At 44.7% G+C, this 19,561-nt stretch overlaps 1 protein-coding gene across 6 annotated transcripts in view; it reads right to left on the bottom strand.

The window, feature by feature from the left end:
- The window catches only part of LOC308382325 (phosphatidylinositol-binding clathrin assembly protein), a 63,048-nt gene extending 44,545 nt beyond the window's left edge, over positions 1-18,503 (bottom strand). For all 6 annotated transcript variants that reach the window (XM_080860042.1, XM_080860046.1, XM_080860047.1 and 3 more), the window contains exons 1-2: positions 16,842-18,503; positions 3,569-3,711 (exon numbers count right to left, since the gene is read on the bottom strand). In XM_080860042.1, the coding sequence (XP_080716168.1) occupies positions 3,569-3,711; positions 16,842-16,971 (273 nt within the window). In that variant the 5' untranslated portion in view covers positions 16,972-18,503. The remainder of the gene's footprint in view (positions 1-3,568; positions 3,712-16,841) is intronic.
- Between the last annotated feature and the right edge of the window lie 1,058 nt (positions 18,504-19,561).

Raw genomic sequence — 19,561 nt, 5'->3', positions numbered from 1 at the left:
CACACACACACACAAAGAGAGCGAGGCTGAGGCAAAGAGGGACACACAGCATGTCCTTACGATCAGCACTTTATGGGCGTCCGCCCCAGCTGGCTCCGACTCTCGCTCTGCTGCTGCCGCCGCTGCTGCTCCTGCCTCCTCCTCCTCAGGAGTCTGCTCCCGGCCCTTGCCTCGCCGCCGTCGCCGCCACTGGCAGACGACCTCTAACTGTCTCCAAGGCAACGACGCAACTCTGCTAAGTGTGTCTCGAGAACATTTTAAAAGGCAGCTGTGGAGCGTCTGCCAGTTCATGCCGGCCTGCTAAGGTTTAGGCGTGTGCTGGCAAGTGAGGTGCCGAAACCGATATTACCGCCACGGATCGGAGGCTAGATTAAAGTCAAGTCTGAAGGGGTAGCATGTCTACGTTCCCGTAATGACATCCGTTCACCAAACACCCAACAGATAGATTTTCAGACACAAAAAAAAAAGAAACACTGTACCCAGACAGATAAATGTGATTTTATCAGCACAGGTGAATTTCAGCTCAGTCTCTCCACAGGGGGCTTCGGATGAGCTAGGCTAAATCCTTGACAGAAAACTGAGATATAAACTACATATAGATTCTGTCAGGCTGCCTGAACTTGAAGGGTAACGGAGCCTTCAAACGGAGTGTGTAGATGTCGTCCGACAGCAGACGGAATGCAGAAGGAACCGCAACACCGCCTCACCCCTCCGCACTGCTCTGTGTCTGCAGTGTCTGTACAGGTGCTGCAACACAGGCTGCCTCTCTCCAGCAGCCGATAGGGCTTAGAGAAATCAGCAATGCATCAATGGGAAAAGAACAAAAAAAAAAAAGTGAAGAAATCTAATAGGACAGCGAATGATGTGAAGCCTGAGAGGGCTTACAGTAAACATGACTGACACTCTGTAGCCTAAAGATGCCTGCTAGAATTCCCCACCTGTCCTAGTCGAACACAAATTGAGTGTGGCAGCTGATGACCTTAAGCGCTACTTTTCTTCTCAGGGTGAGGGGAAAGGTTTTTATTTAGTTATTTATTTTATTTAAATCAAACCATTTTTCTTTTTTAGAAAGAAAGAAAAAGGGAAAACTGCAGGGTACTGCAGCTGAAATATAATGAGGTAGGGAGAAACAGAAAAAAAACATTGTCTGGATTGATGACTTTTTGGTTGCTGTTGTTTTATGTAAATAAGTGTGTGTGGGTTGTTCGTGCATCCATCCCACTGTGTGTGTGTGTGTGTGTGTGTGTGTGTGTGTGTGTGTGTGTGTGATCTGTAGACAGCGGGCGGGTTGTGCGTGTGTGTGTGTTGTATTGCTCAAGCCTCACACTGGGCTCCCCATTAAAATGGACCAATCTGAAATGTCAGAGAACATCTGAAGCCCTTTCAGTAATCAGCTCCAAGCCTCCTCATGACGCCAGGCAGCCCATCAGGGAGGAGGGTACCCGTGCCCAGGACCGTGCCCAACTCATGGGGCAAGAGCGTGCCCAACTCATGGGCTTAATGGGGCTGGTTGAGGCTGGACACAGAGGGCACGGACATGACGGCAGAACTCTGCCCAGCTGCTTACTGCCCAGTAACCACAAGCCTCTCCAACTGGACAGCTGTGAGGGCCGTTTGGACCAGAAGCACCGGCCCCGGTTCTGGCCAGCATCTCCATGCAACTATTGACACCCTGTGAAGAGTCAATGCACCAACAAAATAGGGCCAATTTCACAGCAGGGAGACAACCGGGCCGGCAGCTCAGTGTATACTAAGCTATGTTATGATAGATAGATAGATAGATAGATAAATAGATAGATAGATAGATAGATAGAGATGGATACTTTATTAATCCCGAGGGAAATTTAGGTCATCCAGTAGCTTAGCTTACAAACTTACATGTACATCACAGTAAAAACAATACATAATACACACAAAACACATAGAGAGAACATGTTCACAGGGAGTGGGGTGTTTACAGATACAGGATAGATCTGGCCCTATACTACAGTGTGCATTGATTGTCCATGGGGAAAGTAGTGCAAAGAGTGCAGAGAGATAATGTTCATGTGCATGTGTGGATAGTGCAAAGATAGAGTGCTTGTGCTTGTGTGTGCAGGATGGTGCATAGTGATATAAATAGTGAAGTCAAGTCTGTCCAAGGGGCTAGTATAGCCAGTAAAGGATGGGCAGTGGGGTGGAATATAGTGAGATGAGAAGAGGAGGGCAGACTGAGGTAGACTCATGCAGAGAAGTCCATCTCCCTCCTCCTAGCCATTTGCGTGGCGTTATAGAGCTGTATGGCCCTGGGGACTAGGTGATGGTGATTAGCCATCATCTGGGTATCTTGTGTATTTTATATAAAATGTTTAATTTAATATAAAATGTCTAAAACATAGCTTATGTGTGTTGCTGCGTGTGTGCTTGTAGACACATGTGCACGTATGAATGGCTTTTAAAGCACGTGCTTCCTGATCATATAATACAGTACTATGGAGGGAACCCACATGTAAAACAGACATAACACCAGCAAAGTATGAAAAAACCACAGGCAGCATTTATATAACGTGTTACATCTTCAGACAACACGTTACAGAAGCGTGCTGCAGGGGAACCATACAACAACGGAAATATTTCTAGAGGACGATTAAAAGTGATGAACGTCTGGATGGTGAAACACACCATGTTAGTTGGCTTTAACTTTAACAGTTGTTTAATCAGTTAATATTCATCGGTTATACATCTACTGGCAAAGTTATCTAACCAGCATTGCTATCCTCCAACTGGCGATCAGTTATTTTAAGGATCAGTAGCTATGTTTACTTATGCTAACTGATTTATAAATGAATGTAAAAATTTAAAAAGATGAAAGCATCCATCAACGTTAAAGCCAAGTAGGATGGCATGATTGTGTGTGTGTGTGTGTGAGTTTGTGTGTGTGTGAGTATGTGTGAGTATGTGTGTGTACGTGAGTGTGTGTGTGTGAGCAAACACCGATAAAAAGACATGTGCATCCCTATGTTGAAGGCTTGAAGGTTTGAATCTGTGAAGATGTGTGCCTAAGACAAATGTGAGTGTATGAAAGCTTCACCTCATTGGTATTCATCATTAGCTGGTGTGTGCTGAGAGAGAGGGAGTATGTGTATCTGCATAATACAGAAAGACACGAGTCTGTGCATGTGTGTGTGCGTGTGTGAGAGGGAAAGAGAGAGAGACAGGTGGTTTGTGGTGAGGGTTCATCATGAGCAAGGGAAAGAGAAACAGAAAAGTGGATGTGTATCTGCATAACAGGGAAAGACATCAGTTTGTGCATGTTTACTATATGAGTGTGTGTGTGTGTGTGTGTGTGTGTGTCAGTGTGCCTGTGTGCATGTGTGAGTGTGTGTGTGTGTGTGTGTGTGCGCGCCTGAGTGGGCATGTGTATGTGTAGTTGAGTGAAGGTGTGTGTGCCTGTGTGTGTGCCTGAGTGTGTGCCTGAGTGTGCATGTGTGAAGGTGTGTGGGTGTGTGTGTGTGTGTGTGTGTGTGCATGTGTAAAAGTGTGTGTGTGTGTGTGTGTGTGTGAGAAAGGGCGCGAGAGACAAACTCACCTCATTGCCGTACATCATTAGGTGGTGTGTGGTGATGAGGGCTTTGAACACCACCACCCAGCTGCTGTTAGCCGTCCGCTCAAACAGTGTATCTGCCAGCTGAGGAACGCTCACGTTCATCTCATTGGTACAGTGGATCAGGTCTACACACACACACACACACACAACCAAACAAACAACCAATGGTCAACATGTGCCAATCAAGCCAATCCTAACCGCCAAACTGCACTGACTTGCACAGTAGGCATGCACATCAATGAGTACTTACTCTTTTTTTTCTCACTAGTTAACGGAGTTTTCTACATTACTAGGAGTAAACAGACAATGCAGACACAAACACTAACAGCACACAAAATACAGAGAAAACCACATCAGCATGTTGTAATTATACACAAATATAAACAAACTTAACCCAACAAAAGTGGCTGGTAGATGGGGAGAAAATAATAATAATAATAATTTACCAGACAGGCATATTTTTACTTTTTTTTTACCAAATTTAAACATTGATTTCCATAACCTATTTTGTTGGCTATGCATCAGTTATTTACGAACTGCGTGTGAATTTTTCATTTCATTGTACACCAGATATAACTTGGATTAAGAAAAAAAAAAGGGGAAGAGGTTTTAATTTCAGCATGGATATCATTTATTAGGCTAAAATAGTTTTATCTCCATGCAATGGTACTTGTTCAGCCTTAAAATGTATTTAAATTACTAAACTAATAAGCAGACAATCACATAATCAAAATGGAGTGTCTATTATAGCAGTGTAAGCTCTCATGGCTCATACCTCCTCTAGTCAATACCCTTCAATATGCACAAGCTTAGGAGGGGACTTCAATTTTGAAAGGCCATCTCCATGCAAGTGGAATGGCAAAATAAACACAGTTGAATGCCACAACCATAGGCAATTCAATATGCCCTTAAGTGTCATGTCAACACTATTTACAATTTCACAACTGAAAACAATGCAAAATAATGTAACGCGCAATTATTTCTTTCAACTTTCAATGACAAAACAAATATAGATCCATCTCTGTCGTGAATGTCATTGTCAAGAGAATATCTTATATCAAGCTACATCAATCTATTCTATCACACACCTGACACCAAATGGATGGGACATGGAGCAGTGGCAGAGAGTGTGACAGACTGTGCATAATTTTATACTGCTATCAGGTGGCCCGAAGAAGTGGAATTAAGTTGCAAATAAACATATAAGCTGTAAATAAACAGAATATGCAGCATTGTGAAAAAGTACAGTTTATTTGCTATTTTGGCATTGAATAATGTGATGGCAGAATGGCAAAAAGCTGGAGAGCCTGTGTTGTGCCCTGGGTGCCTGCCACCTCCCTGTTGCTCAGATAAAGTAAGCCGTTTTAACAGGACCAGATTCAAGAGACAGACAGCCATTTTTCGAAGATTAATATTTTACCCCCATCGTTCCTCCACTAGCACAGAGATCTACACGCCACTGGTGCTTGGCGGGTGCCAATTTTATTCCCGGTCAATATTCATTATAATTTTTTGCTTCATATTAAGGGTATTGGTTTCCTTACAGGTACTAGTTAATTGCAATATTCGATTATTGGGTGGAATATTTCACTGCTTCCATCTCTCAAGGGTTTTATCTTCAGATCGGTAGCAGACATGAGGAAAAGCAATATATGGCCGATCGACTGAATAACTTAAAAGCTAGCCTAATCCACTAGAAGAAAAAGGAGTTTTAAAACACTCAAAAGGACATTTGCGATGCTTTTGTGATTGAATTAAAGCCTATTGCAATGTGATAGGCCCTCCATGACTTTTGTTCATTTGTTCAGTCCATGGCTGCAGATCTCACATTGAAGAACAAAGTAAATTTGCGACTAAAAAAGAAATGGTGACGTAATACTATTTCTGACACCTAGACAGACAGACACACCCTTATACATTCCGCCGAGGAACGATCATGTCCTTTCCCACGCCTACGATACATGGATAAACAGTTGAGGATGATGCACATCATTGTACTTGCAAGGTTTCATGTGTAGGCCTTTATCCTTAACCACGAAAAAACTAAAAATACACAGCCTTACAGCCTATAGACAACATGCCGCCGTGTGATTTATCACTGTCATCGTTAGCGGGAAAAACACACTTCAGACATGGGGTCGAGCGAAGCAAGTACTAATGCAGCACATGCTAAAGTAGGTCCACTTCACAGCTTCTCATTGATAGTCATAAGACATGTCCACGGGGAAATGCTTCCTACAAGACAGCCCACCTAATCTACTGGAAATATGACTGCATTGATTGGTGTGGCCCTCCTGGCACTTGAGGCCAGCACGGCAGGGGGGGCGACTCCCTCACGTGTCCTTCAGAAATGGAATTTGAAATTGTAGTTTCACTCGCCACACAGCACTCCGGGGCTGTGACTGTAACCCTCCTCTCCCCTCATTCTCCCCCTTGTCTCAAGGCAGATACACACACACACGCGCACACACACACGCGCACACACACACACACACAGGCAGGCCAAGTCTGGGATCCGATTGTACCCAGGGGGGGGTGGGGGGGTGGGGGGGTGGGGGGTGGGGGGGTGGGGGGTGGGGGGGGGGGGTGGGGGGTGGCATGAGGAAGAGATGGAGGGAGGTAAGGAGGGAGGAAGGGAGAGTAGCAGTGCAAGAGCAAATGGCTCCAATATGGAAATATGTGCAGACTTAATCAGTTGAAGTGGAGCGCATTTGGAAGTTATTGATCTCACACACACACACACCAGTTAGTTGTCTTTAATTAGAAAAGAGAAAGAGTTGGAAAGATAGGATGGGCAGAGAGAAAGGGAGAGAGGGGAGGGGAGGAGAGGAGGAGAGAGGGTTGCTAAATGGACAGCAGAAAGACATCGAAAGAGAGAAAAATCAGTTCTACGTCATCAAATGGCAAGTGGATCAGACAGCCAATAGTGGAATGGAAGAGATGCATGGCTGAACATTTTCACCTCCGTCCGTCCCTCCCTCCATTCATCCCTCACTCCACTCATCCCTCACTCCACTCATCCCTCTCCTCCCTTTCAGATACCACAACCTTGTGAACATCCACCCTCTGGACACAGATTCTCTCCATCACAGACCTGCTATGAACCCATCAAGGGCTTTTTTCTTTTTTTCATTATTCATTTTTTTATTCTGAATTATTTATCTCCTCCAGCAAAACAGGAGGCGATCTGCAGCCAAGGCCAGCGGTTTGCCTGTGTGTCGCTCCCACATGTGTGTGTGTGTGTGTGTGTGTGTGTGTGTCGCTCTCACATCACAGGAGTCACTCAGTCATTGCCGACCGATCACTGTGCCTGTGTGTCGCTCTCGCATGTGTGTGTGTGTGTGTGTGTGTGTGTGTGTGTGTGTCGCTCTCGCATCACAGGAGTCACTCAGTCATTACCGACCGGTCACTAGGTTATCCATAGCAAGGTGAGCTCAGCAGTGTGTGTGTGTGTGTGTGTGTGTGTGTGTGTGTGTCACTCAGTCATTACCGACCGGTCACTAGGTTATCCATAGCAAGGTGAGCTCAGCAGTGTGTGTGTGTGTGTGTGTGTGTGTGTGTGTGTCACTCAGTCATTACCCACTAGTCACTGGGTTATCCATAGCAAGGTGTGCTCAGCAGAGCGTGTAATAAGCACCAGAGACGAGGAGGGACACAACAGACTCGGCCTGGGGCGTGCGGATACTATAGACATTCAGACAGAGAGAAAGAGAGAGGGGGGGAAGAGGGGAAATATTGAAACAGACAGACAGATAGAGAGAGAGACAATACAGAGCGAGAGAGGGAGAGCAGAAGAGACAGAGGGAGAGGGAAAATATTGAAACAAACAGACAGATAGAGAGAGAGACAATATAGAGAGAGAGAGGGAGGGAGAGAAGAAGAGACAAGGGGGAGAGGGGAAATATTGAAACAGACAGACAGATAGATAGATAGAGAGAGACAATACAGAGAGAGAGAGGGAGGGAGAGCAGAAGAGACAGAGCGGTGAGGGGGGTGAAGCCATGTCCCGAGTCAAGTCAACAACCACACGATAAGGAGTGAGGTCACCCACTTTCTCCTCTGTCCCTCAATGGCATCCAGTGAGCGTGCGGTCACAGAGGCTCATTGTTCCAGTGCAGCGCTCTCTTTCAAGGGGTGGGGGTTTAGGACCTGCTGGTACCAGAGGAATCCTGACACAACAAATAATAAAGACGTCCTAAGACATCCTGGTCTCTGTACGGGGGCTGGCATCGCCTGAGCCTTTGTTATCCCATTTAGGCTGAATCACATCTTCACCATTTTCTTCTCCTGCTTAAAAATGGAAAACCTTTCAAAAACACTCGGTGATAATGACTAAGGATTACATTTAGCAGTCCTTCAATGGGGGATGAATTGTGAAAAAAAAATAAAAAATCATGTTTTTTGCCGTAGCAGTACATATCTATAATTGACTACTAATCCTTGGCATTTGATGCACTATCTGACAATACATCAGGATAATCCCGATATCATACATCACCATATAAATGATCACAACATCCTTCTGCGCTCAATTAATTTCCTCCTCCACCCATTCTGTTTGGCGTAGGGGCTGCTTTAGAGGCCATTTGGACACTGGTGGGGGAAGGTTGTGTGTGTGTGGGGGGGGTGGGGTGGTAAATACCAGTCATAGTTGATGGATATAGAGGAGAGGATGAAAGGGCGGAGGGGGGTGGGGGGATGTTTTCGGCTGTGTGAGCAGTCAAGTACACAGCTAATCATGGAAAAGGTCAGGCAGGCGTGACGTTTGATGGCTGAGGGGGCAAATCCTGATTCCCGCAGGTAGAGATGAAAAGGGTGCTGGTTTTCATCTCCACAAGGCCACGCAGGTTATTTAAAAGGTACGAAAAGAGAGAGAGAGAAAGAGAGAGAGAGAGAGAGAGAGAATGACTTTTGAAACGTCATCCAGGAAGCTGCGTCTTTTTCTTTCTCTCTGTGTGTGGGATCCTGATCTCTGCGTCATCAAGCAATGTCCCCTCAAAGGAACCACAACCAATTCAAGGGCACAAGCACAGACGCGATGCCAGTCGGATGCGTAACATCGAGACCAACCTGGCAGAGAGCCAGTGGTCAACGAGGGCATCACAGAGAGAGAAAGAACGAGGGGAGGGAGGGAGGGATAGAGACAAAAAGAAAGAGATAAAGTCATACGAGGGATGGCACAGCAAGGTAACATTAAACACAGGTGTGGGGACATGGAAAAGAGAGAGACACAAAGGTGGGAGGGAGGGTTGTACGAGGGGGTGTTACGCCCTCCTACTGTGGAAGGTGGAAACAAAGATGGAGGAGCAGGGGTCTATGAGGGGGACAGGTGGAAGCAAAGATGGAGGAGGGAGGGGTGTATGAGGGGGACAGGTGGAAGCAAAGATGGAGGAGGGAGGGGTGTATGAGGGGACAGGTGGAAGCAAAGATGGAGGAGGGAGGGGTGTATGAGGGGACAGGTGGAAGCAAAGATGGAGGAGGGAGGGGTGTATGAGGGGACAGGTGGAAACAAAGATGGAGGAGGGAGGGGTGTATGAGGGGGACAGGTGGAAGCAAAGATGGAGGAGGGAGGGGTGTATGAGGGGGACAGGTGGTCAGCTGAATAAATCCAGCATCTGGTCCAGCTGTTGGGCCTCCGTCCACTGCCACCACACCTGAACTACAACACCAAACACCCCTAAAGAAAGACCAAGACCAAACCCACACACACACACACACACACACACACACACACACACACACACACACACACACCAAAAACAGCAAGAGGATAATTAACCACTAGCTAGCGCATAATTACTAATCACCGGCCACAAGATCAATGCCATCTGTCCCCAAGCCAGATCAACCACAGCGAGGATTAACTGCGGCAGACACTCCAGGCTCACTGCCGAGGTAGAGCAAGACCATATGAGCCCCTCCACCACCACCACCCCACACACACACACACACACACACACACACACACACACACACACACACACACACACACACACACACACACACACACACACACACACACACACACACACACACACACACACACACACACACACACACACACACACACACACACAATGAAATCAGGGGGCCGTGAACAGACAGACGACAGATTAAAGGATTGCGGACTCTGGGGTGTGCCAAACGCCAAATGCCCTTCTCCCCCCTGCTGGCGATCGGCGATAAGATAGGCAGGGTTTAATGAGGCGGCTGCATGTTCAAAATGGCCAACTGCTGTCAACGGCGAAGGTTGCAGCCATCCTTAGTCATCAGTCACAGGTCAGGTCTGGGTGGCTATCACTCTGGGACTTCAAATGGACTTTTAATGGAAATGTTGTCGAAACCGGTGACCTTGTAGACCCAGAGATCAGACGTTTCAAAGCGACGCTTGGATGTCATATCTTCAGATGTCAAACATGTCTGAAATATAAGGGGGGGAAAAGGATCCCAAATTCTGAGGAGCTACTAGTTTTGTCCTTTTGACTTGACAAAACAAACGGAAAAGGGACAGTCCCTGGTAATAGTAGTTAAAAACAGCAGAAATGTAAGGTAATACTGAGGAACTCATTTTCTCTTTCAGACCGACATGCTCATATATACTTCATCATGAGGCTTTGCATTTCCATCAGTGATATTAGTGCACTGCAGACAGCCTAATAGCTACTTTAAACACACCCAAGTGGAAGAGAGGACCAACCAATGCTTATGAAGGTCACACACTGTTACAGTGGAGAAAGACCCAAGCAGAGCAAAGACCAATCTTTCTTTCATCCATTTTCTAAGAAAACAGGCAACGGTCATGGAGTTCATCAAAGCTTCCAACAAGACTTCAGGAGAGAAGCTGCATTGTATACAACTGAAACACAGTCAGCCAGTCAGATGGTAGATTGTGACACTTCAAGAGGTTTGAAGAGGAAGGAATTAAAGCGCAATCTGTTTCATACATGTGCTTAAAACACAGCAAAACTAAAATCAGCATGGGCCCTTGAAGAGCATGGTGTTGTCCTGATAGGTAATATTTTGTTGTGAGTTTAAGTAAAGAAAATGATGATGCTGATATAAGCACTTGTAACTGAGAAGGCTAGCTAGTGGGGTAGCTCAGTCTGTTTTTATATGGCGGATCACTCACACACTAAGCTAATAGTGTATGCTTTTATTGAAGGTAGGCCCATATTCACAGTAAGAAAAATAGAGCAAAGTGTAAAATCAGATCCATATGTAAGTATCCTAAAATTGCAACACAGTTGGCAAACACAGTGAGGGTATTGCTCCTCGTGGCACAAAGTAATGGGTGGTCTCAACACTATGACTGAACCAACTAAAATGCCCAATTTTTAAAACAAATACTTTTTAAAAATGCATTTGATTACCTGGGTTGTAAAGATGGAAACTCATTTTGGCTGAAAATAATGCGATCTATTAAACAGTACATTTTTGCTTTTAAATGATTCAAATAATTTTGGATGCTTGTGTCATTTACAAATGTGATTAACTTGGAATGCATCAACTGTATTTCAATGAATGATGAACTGATTAAGTGAGGATGTCATTTTGTTCCTGTTGTCATTTTAAATCTTCCAATAGGCCAGTGATTTCAAATGTACCAACCCACACAATTCCGCCCATTGTTTTGATGGCCTTTTTGATGGGAGTATGATGACTAGGACCTTTTTATCTCTCGCTCACTCACTCTCTCTCTCTTGCTGCTTATTCCTCCCTATCCTTCTTTCTTTGCTGCAACAGCAGGCTGGAATTCCTGAAGGGTTAGCTCACACAACATGGCTGTGAGGAATCCCACAGCAAGGCCCCAAAAAATTCCCACACCATCTCTCAAGCCAGAGACCGAGGACAGATCGCCAATTACCTCCCTAATTTGTGGCGAACAGCGACTCTCTGGTTAGAGGAGAAAAGAGAGAAAAAAGAGAGAGAGAGAGGGCGAGAGAGAAGAATGAAGAGGAAAAAAATTCAAGATGACAATTCCCCGAAGTGAATACTCCCCATTCCTCTCGTTTTGCTCGCATGGCATACTGAGGTTTCGGAATCAAACTCGGCTCAGCCTAGGCACGGCGGTCCTCAGAGAGAAAAGCGTAGAGGCACTTAGAGGCACGAAACAAGCCCACCAGAATCAGCCATAGGCTCTGTACAGTACATCTAAAAATATACCCGCATTTTGAACACGTGAGTAACTGCGAGAGAACCGACTGTTCCACCGACACCGTGCCTCTCCGAGGCCTGCTGACGGTAGATCCACACAGAGTGAAATCAGACACAACAACAACGTCTGTTTGTTTACCTCAAGAGCTGAGCAGTTTCATCAAACTAAATCGGTGACAGAGTTAAACAGAAAATGTTTTTCTTCAAACAAAGCCCATTTGGTTTACAGCAAAAGATTAAGCGGCACATTTATTTTCTAGAGTTTCTGTAATTGTTCAACAGAACAGTAACACAGGAAGGTAAAAGCACATCCAGCCTTCTCACTGCTGGAACACAGATGTTAGAAAATAATGCATCAATAAATTGTGTGTTTAGAAGGTGCAACCCCAGTCTGTTGAAGTCATGCTCAGAGCTCCCTAATGTGAAGAAAGACTGGTAGCTCTGGTAGCTAGTAGCTACACAGAACAGAAGATAGTGACAGCTCCCACATAAATCTGGTGAGCTCACACAGGCCGTAAACACAGATGGCCTCTCACTGGTGTCCATATTTTGAGAAACAAAAGATGAGATATCAAACAAGAAAAGAACGCCCAAGGAACTAGGCAAAAGACCACAGCGGAAATGATGTTGACTTTTTCTAGATCGAGTCCCGAAAAACAAACAAACACACAACGGTAGTATGGCTGGGTAGCTGCCCGCACAAACACAGAGCAGCCATGACACCCAGACCCCAGGGGCCTCCGAGTGGCTCAGGCGGGGCCCAGGCTCTGCTTTTGTCAGCCTCACTAACGAGTTCATTACAAGGAGTCACACTGCGCTCATAAATCTGTCGCGGCGTCCTTGTCGGAAATCACAGCACTTGGCCGGCTGGAGAGGGAACAGACTGCACATTGTGTTTTGCCATCCAGCTCACATTTGTAACGTTATGGTTACGGTCATCAAAGGATGATGCATTTGATTAACTCAGGTGGTGATCTATGAATGGGAATGTCATGATTCCAAATCACCAGCGAGCCACAAAGCGTTGGCAAGCTAATTAGTATTGTGCCGATAACAGAATGCCTCATTTCAGTATTCCATCAAGTTGGAGGGGGGGGGGGGAAACATGAGGTAAAACATAACTGGTTAGTTAACAAAAGGCTATTGATTCTCTTCATTTTCAAGGTCAATGCCTCACGGATTCCTGGAATGTGTTGACTTTCCAAGTCGTGAGCATTTCTAATGTTCACCAGGTGCAATTCAACCACTATACAGGAAAAATGCACTGTGCAAGAAATTGGTAAAAGTTTATGGCCAACAACAGATATGAAAACATAAAAGTGCTAGACTGCTTACGGTGCAGCAACTGCAACATAGATGGCATCACAACAGTTAGTGAGCCAACGCATATCCCATTGAAAATGGCAAGATTGCTAAGCTTACACCATCTCTAATCTAGAGGCCTTGAAAAAGACCTATAACAGCAGTCACAGAGACAAATGGGGTGTAGTACTACACTGTGCAATGCCTTGTTTGATAATGCAGCTGCACTCCTTGCTTTGAGGGTTTCAAACAGTCTAAACTGTCAGTTCAATTTCAAAATAGTGTTGATAAAAAAGGAGGGTTAGAACATTTTGTTTCATGTGGAGTGACATTCGTTCAGATACACTGCTATGATACACAGCAGCTGAGGGTCAAGGGAGTTCAATTCATTCAATACAGTAGCCCAGGACTCTGGGTTGGACTCTGGAGGAGGTTGTGCTGCAGTAAAATGCCCTTCTTCCCATCTTACCTCCCCTGCTGTGTCCATAACAACCTGCAGATCAGCAGGGCTGCAATTTGCTATAGTGAACTTACAGGACATCTTCATACAAAGCTAATGGATGGGGCGGGATGAGAATGCAACCTAGTGTATATTCATGAGAGCGTGCATGAGCTCTTGCATGTAATGCAAAGCCACACCAAAAAAAAAAGATTGCAATAAAAGCTAACACGGATTTCAAATACAACTTTGGCAAAGCCTGTTCTTGCAGATTAATGAGCGGCAGCTAAGGGGCATTAAAAATTGATTCGAAATGTTCAGTTTTGACAAGCAGGGACATCTTGACAAGTACTGAAACAGACAGAGTAGAGAGAGTAATTCTCCTACCTTGTGAGAGAAGAGGAGGAGGAGGAGGAAGAGGAGGAGGAGGAGAAGGAGGCTGCGAGTGAGGGAGAGAGAACCCAGCAGCTCTTATCAGTCAAAGTAAAAGAATGGCGGGCCTGGGAAGAGGACTCAGCAGCCATGTAAATCCCATCACAAACATTAGCACAGCTTGGCAATGGGGTGAGCCGAGTCTTGTCTGCTTGTCTGGTCTGTTTGGCGGCCAGATCTCATCTCTTTCAAGCAGGGGAACGACCTCATCACACTCATTTCCTAAAATGATTTCAGACTTCCGCTGCCGCTATGCTTACCGCTCCAAAAATCAAAGATGAAAATCCCTGACAGTTTAGATGACACTAAAGCGTAACTCCACCTTTGTCGATGGCACAGGCATGAAATGTTAGCCTTTATTCTCATGTCACCTTTGATTATGCCTGCCATCTTTTACTGGTGGAGCATCCAAGGCAGGGCTCTACAGTGTGAGAGAAAAATGCCATTGTGCACCTGCAAACGTGAAAAAATATTTAGGCGCACTGGTGCAAGTGTCTTTAAACAACGTTAATTGGCCTCGAGAATAGACTACAATGAACCGTCCATGAACCGGTCACAGTCCAACCATCCACACACCATACAAGCCACTGTTCGGAGGCAACTGGCCGGCCATGATAACTCCGGAAGGCGTTCGGCAAACTGAAAGTCTTGTTTAACATTGCCCACCCGATTGCCAAAGAGGAGTTGCCATTTACTAAATTCAGACCATTGATTTCCCTCCACCACAAAACCGTATTTGTCTATGCCCCTACATTTTTTAAACCAGCTCCCTAGGGGGAAAAAAACATAGAGACCTGTAAGTGGAGTCCCTAGACAGAGAGTCTTGAGGACAAAATGCTGACCTTAAGTTAATGGATCAAAAATTGTGGCAATATTTAATTCCAATGACTGCAAATCTGAAATTCAGAGCATGTGACACTGGGGGTCTAAAAACAGATTGGTTACATCAAGGGCACTAAGGCTTGGAAAGAATAGAAACCTGGCCACAGACATATTCACCATATTGCTATGACATTGTCCTCTCATGATTAACACTAATCCCAGCAACTTCACATCATGCTGTGCATGTGAATATTAAGGATGTATCCAAGCCCATCCACTGTTCCAATATATATCTTAAGGATATGGGATGTTCTTCCTCCAACCATTCTTCCAAGTAGCTGTGAGTACTTACACTACATTGATCCATGTACTATTCTTTGTTCTTGTACGTCAGAAGACAATCAATCAATCAATCAATCAATCAATCAATCAATCAATCAACAGGGTCTGTGATGTTTGAAAATCTAAGTCAATGTCACTGTGTGTGGAGAGACAGGTTAACTGGCTGACAGCTAAGCTCTGAGCACCTTAGATACGGTTGCTCCCTTGGTCAAACATGACCAATACCAGAAGTGAAACTGACTGCAGCAAATCTTCTTTGCCTAGATCATGGGAAGGGGTTGTCAAAAAAAAACACAGGTGTTCAGCTGCATGATTCATGTAATTTAATTTGGTATCTAACACAGACTAATTGGCAGAATAGCACTAAAGTGCATACATGGAGCTGGGTCAAATTGTAGGTTTAAAAGCATCGGGGCAATTGGGGAACATTAAGGCGGCATTACAATCTTTGAAGAGACCCTTTATGAAAATGTGTCACATCAGATTGTAGTGTGTGTGGCACACTGGTAAATAATGTTCAAAATCTGTACATTGGAAATATGTTGATATAAATGTACTGCAAGTTGGTTGGAAAGAAAAGGATGAAAAAGAGGCACAAGGACTTGCCTTATTAGAAAGGTTTAATGTTGAGAACCATTTGCCTGCTGAATAAAAGACCCACTTTCAGTGATGGCACAATACTTACTTCTCCATCACTTGATTACAATAATTATCTCCTTGTGTTTCCACTCAAACACAATACCACTGCCATTCCTTTCTACCATTCTTCAAGCAGGACGCCTTAAAAACACATGACGGTGTTGCCCTGAGATGGGTGGAATGTTTACTTACAAGACATGCCCTTAATACATATATAAATATACTATAAAAGCCATCACTGACCGTCTTTGCTTTTGGGCAAATGATGCTTGAAAGTAATTTAGGGAAACTGAATAGGATATGGTTCTGTAAACAGTCATATACCCCAACACACACACACACACACACACACACACACACACACACACACACACACACACACACACACACACACACACACACACACACACACACACACACACACACACACACACACCTATGACTGCCTGGAACACCATGATCTGTAGTTGTGACATTGTGAAACCGCTGTGGTCTGGCTGAAGCCCTGCATCCTGTATTGTCTAAGCATCTGTGCAATTGCAACGTGCCTCACTGCTGAGCGGAGAAGCAAATGGCTTGACCTTCATCGTTCCCACGGTGACACTCGCGTTACTTTCATCATAGGCTGACAAGGGACTGACGTGGTGACACAAGGCGTCCATGTGACACCTCTGTGCGTACTATACTACTGGGCGCATTTTACCAGTGCAGATCTCAGGCCATTTACTTAAGCCAACCTGGTACATTTACAAGTCTGACAAAATGCTTCACGGTACGGTTATACGCTGTGAAGATGATCAGATATTACACTTCTGCGCGGTCGTTTTAACAGTTATTTAGGGTCCGCGTTATCCATACTGCCATTGCAAATTGGACCCTTGCGATTAAAGATGAAGCATCTGTTGTGATGCATACATTAGTGACTTTCTCTCAGGCGTCATAACGCTACTTTTGGCAACCACTCTAATCATTTATAGATAAATGACTGGTGTGCATACGGTACAGGGTGTGCCGTTCATATCAATTATTGGCTTGCTGTCTATTACAACATCAGGGGGAATATGAAAACACATTAGACTGCGGATAACAGATGAACGGTAATATTACCAATGATGAAATACTCACAGTCTAGGTGTTTCTTCTTGGGTCCGCTGATTTCGTGCGTCGTGGCCTTGCAGACAGCTTTACTAATAGCAGATCCAGTCATGCTATGCTGAGCCGCCGCGATCCGGTCCGTTATTGACTGCCCAGACATTTTGATCAACTAAGGTTGAGTCAACTTACAATAATTCGCTGGTAAAAACAACGATGTCTTTGCTTTAAACGACTGCAAAGACAGAGGCAGGTGGAATTTGCCAACCAACACCGGCTTACTGAGGAAATACGCAAGATAGCAGCTAGACAAGGCTGTAGCAAGAACCTTCAATGCGTGAAACAGATCTCCTCAACGCTGGATGTCAGAAATTGAGTCCAATTGTGTTGACCTAGCCAACGTTAATTTAACACCCAAACACAATATTTACCAGCCAGGTCATTACAAAACTGTCTTAACGTTGATGAATACAGCTGATTCCGTAGGTCGAAAATTGAGGCAACTGGGTAGCTATCTGGCTAACAAGCGATGTCAACCTATTTGACAGTATGACGCAAACTGAATGAGAAAAGCTAGTCAGGTAGCTTCGGCAAACAGACTGATTAACATTAATTGAGGAGGCTAGCTAGCTAGGTTATAAAATTACTTCAGTCCAGCTTCTGTTAGCTAATGATACCGCTGCAGCGTTCGAAACGAGAACAAGTCCTATGACTGAAAAGAGAAAACACACTAGGTCGGTTACAAATGGTCATAGCTATGTCCCCGAAAAAATGCAGATGTTAATTTTAACACATGAAAGGTAGACATTCGTCAAAACCTAAATGTAAAAATAGCTGGCTTGCAGTTTGTGAGCTGTCGCCGTCAAAAATGCCGTCGGTCTTTGCACAGCAAAAAAATAGGCTAATGTTAAACCAGCGAAGATAGCTAGCAAACGTTAGCAAGTGAAACTGCTTTGGCTAGTTAGCGTATCGTTCCCAATAATTTTGCAGGCAATGAAAACAAGCTATTTAAACTGAACAGGTTGCTCTAATAGCCTATACGCGGTCGAACAATAGCTAGCTCAATCGGCTATCCAGGTAATGAAATGACGTTATTAGCAAGCTATGCAAAAGCTTGCCGATGAGATATCCGTGACAAGTCCCAGTCTTGGCCTCCCAAAAATCTGACGGTTGGCAAATCGGACTAGCCAACACTCCTTAACCAAGTGGAATGTGGCTGGACACCTTGACTACTGAGACGATGGCTTGTCAAATGAAAGCGGCCGAGCTCTTTCTTGAAATACGCCTTGGCTTGTTACGATGACTGACTAAACTGTTGGGTCATTGGTTAATGGAGTAAATAATGTTTCCAATTTTTCCGTCACCACAACTGTCTTGGTAACACATTCCGATGCCTACGGATGAAATGTGCTGTTTGCCGCTCTGTGATTCTCTGCTGGCGGGCTACGGCTAGCTGGACAACACGTCCAAGGTCCAACCAGCTGGCTGGCTAGCCTTCCTGCTAGCTCAACTAGCTAGCTAGCTAACGTTCACCTTTTCAACCTGTTTCTGTCTCGTGCCGGGTACGGACACATCAATTGAAACTACTCCACCAGAGGTGTCCGTTACAGAACGATGTCTGTCCTTTCGTCGAGCTACTGTTTCTGTCAAGAGCTCAACAGCAGAGCTTCCTTCAAAACCATTCGTATTGTCGGCTTAATCGTTATTCCGGTGTCCAAGCAATTGCATTGGCAAGGAAGCTACTCGAGACAAAATGGCTGAGCAGAAATCAGGTGATCACAGACGGGAATGATTGGACTGGGTTGAGACAGTGAAAGGGTTTTAAGGTGGATGTAGTCTATGTTTAAAGGTTGTTGAATGTCAACATATATATCACGTACGATTTTTTAACAATATCGTTGTTTGATAATGCATTCACAGATTTTTACGCATTTACAATCATCTATCCAGATGTGCGTTCTTGTGGATGGAGTGATCTGTCAAAACATTTAAGGTCGTACTGCATCGAGCAATAGACTGCCTGAATGCATGTCCTTGTTTGACCAGACTCTTGATATAAGCCCTGAGCAATATGTGCCTCAAATTTTAAGGAGGGTAGGGTGAGGTTGCACTAGTGTGTAAGCTTATCCACCCTGTTGTCGAGTTTGACATTTCACAGTGAAAGAATTAGGCGTAGCCACATTTTATAAGTGATACCTTTATCGTATGGAAGTTTTTTTTGCATTAGTTTGGTTTACTTATAGAAATATGAGTCCTTCTATGTAGAAAGGAGAGAAAGGGAGAAAGACTTTAGCATTTATAGTAAAACACTTGACACTAATGATCTGGGTTGGGAGAGCCCTGTGTATTTCAATGGAGGCCACTGTCAAAAAGAGACTACTTGAGTAGTGGACTAGTCCAGTAGTATGCTATACAATATATAGCCATTATAGGGAGTCGGTCATGAACCAACTTAGTTAAATAATGTTTCAGAAGCAGTTTGAGAGGGTTTTTCTTGATTTGTATGAAACTTAACTGCCAACCCCCTGGTTAAACTGACCGATGCTGAACATCTGCATGCACCACATCTTACCTGTGTAGCCTACCATTTTTTCAGCAAGCCTTTATTTGAAAAACACCCAGACAGTATCTGAAGGGCCCAGAGGTGACCAGATTTGTGTCAGAGTCCGAACATGTAAGAAAAAACTCCTCACAGTCCTTTAGCTGTCCGCTCAGTGTTTGCACTCCCCAAAAAAGTCTGGTGTTTACCCACA

This window comes from Sprattus sprattus (genome assembly GCF_963457725.1).
Source record: "Sprattus sprattus genome assembly, chromosome: 21".
Taxonomy (NCBI): Eukaryota; Metazoa; Chordata; class Actinopteri; order Clupeiformes; family Clupeidae; genus Sprattus; species Sprattus sprattus.
Note: the sequence above shows the minus strand (reverse complement) of the source record. Positions and strands in the feature narration are given on the sequence as shown.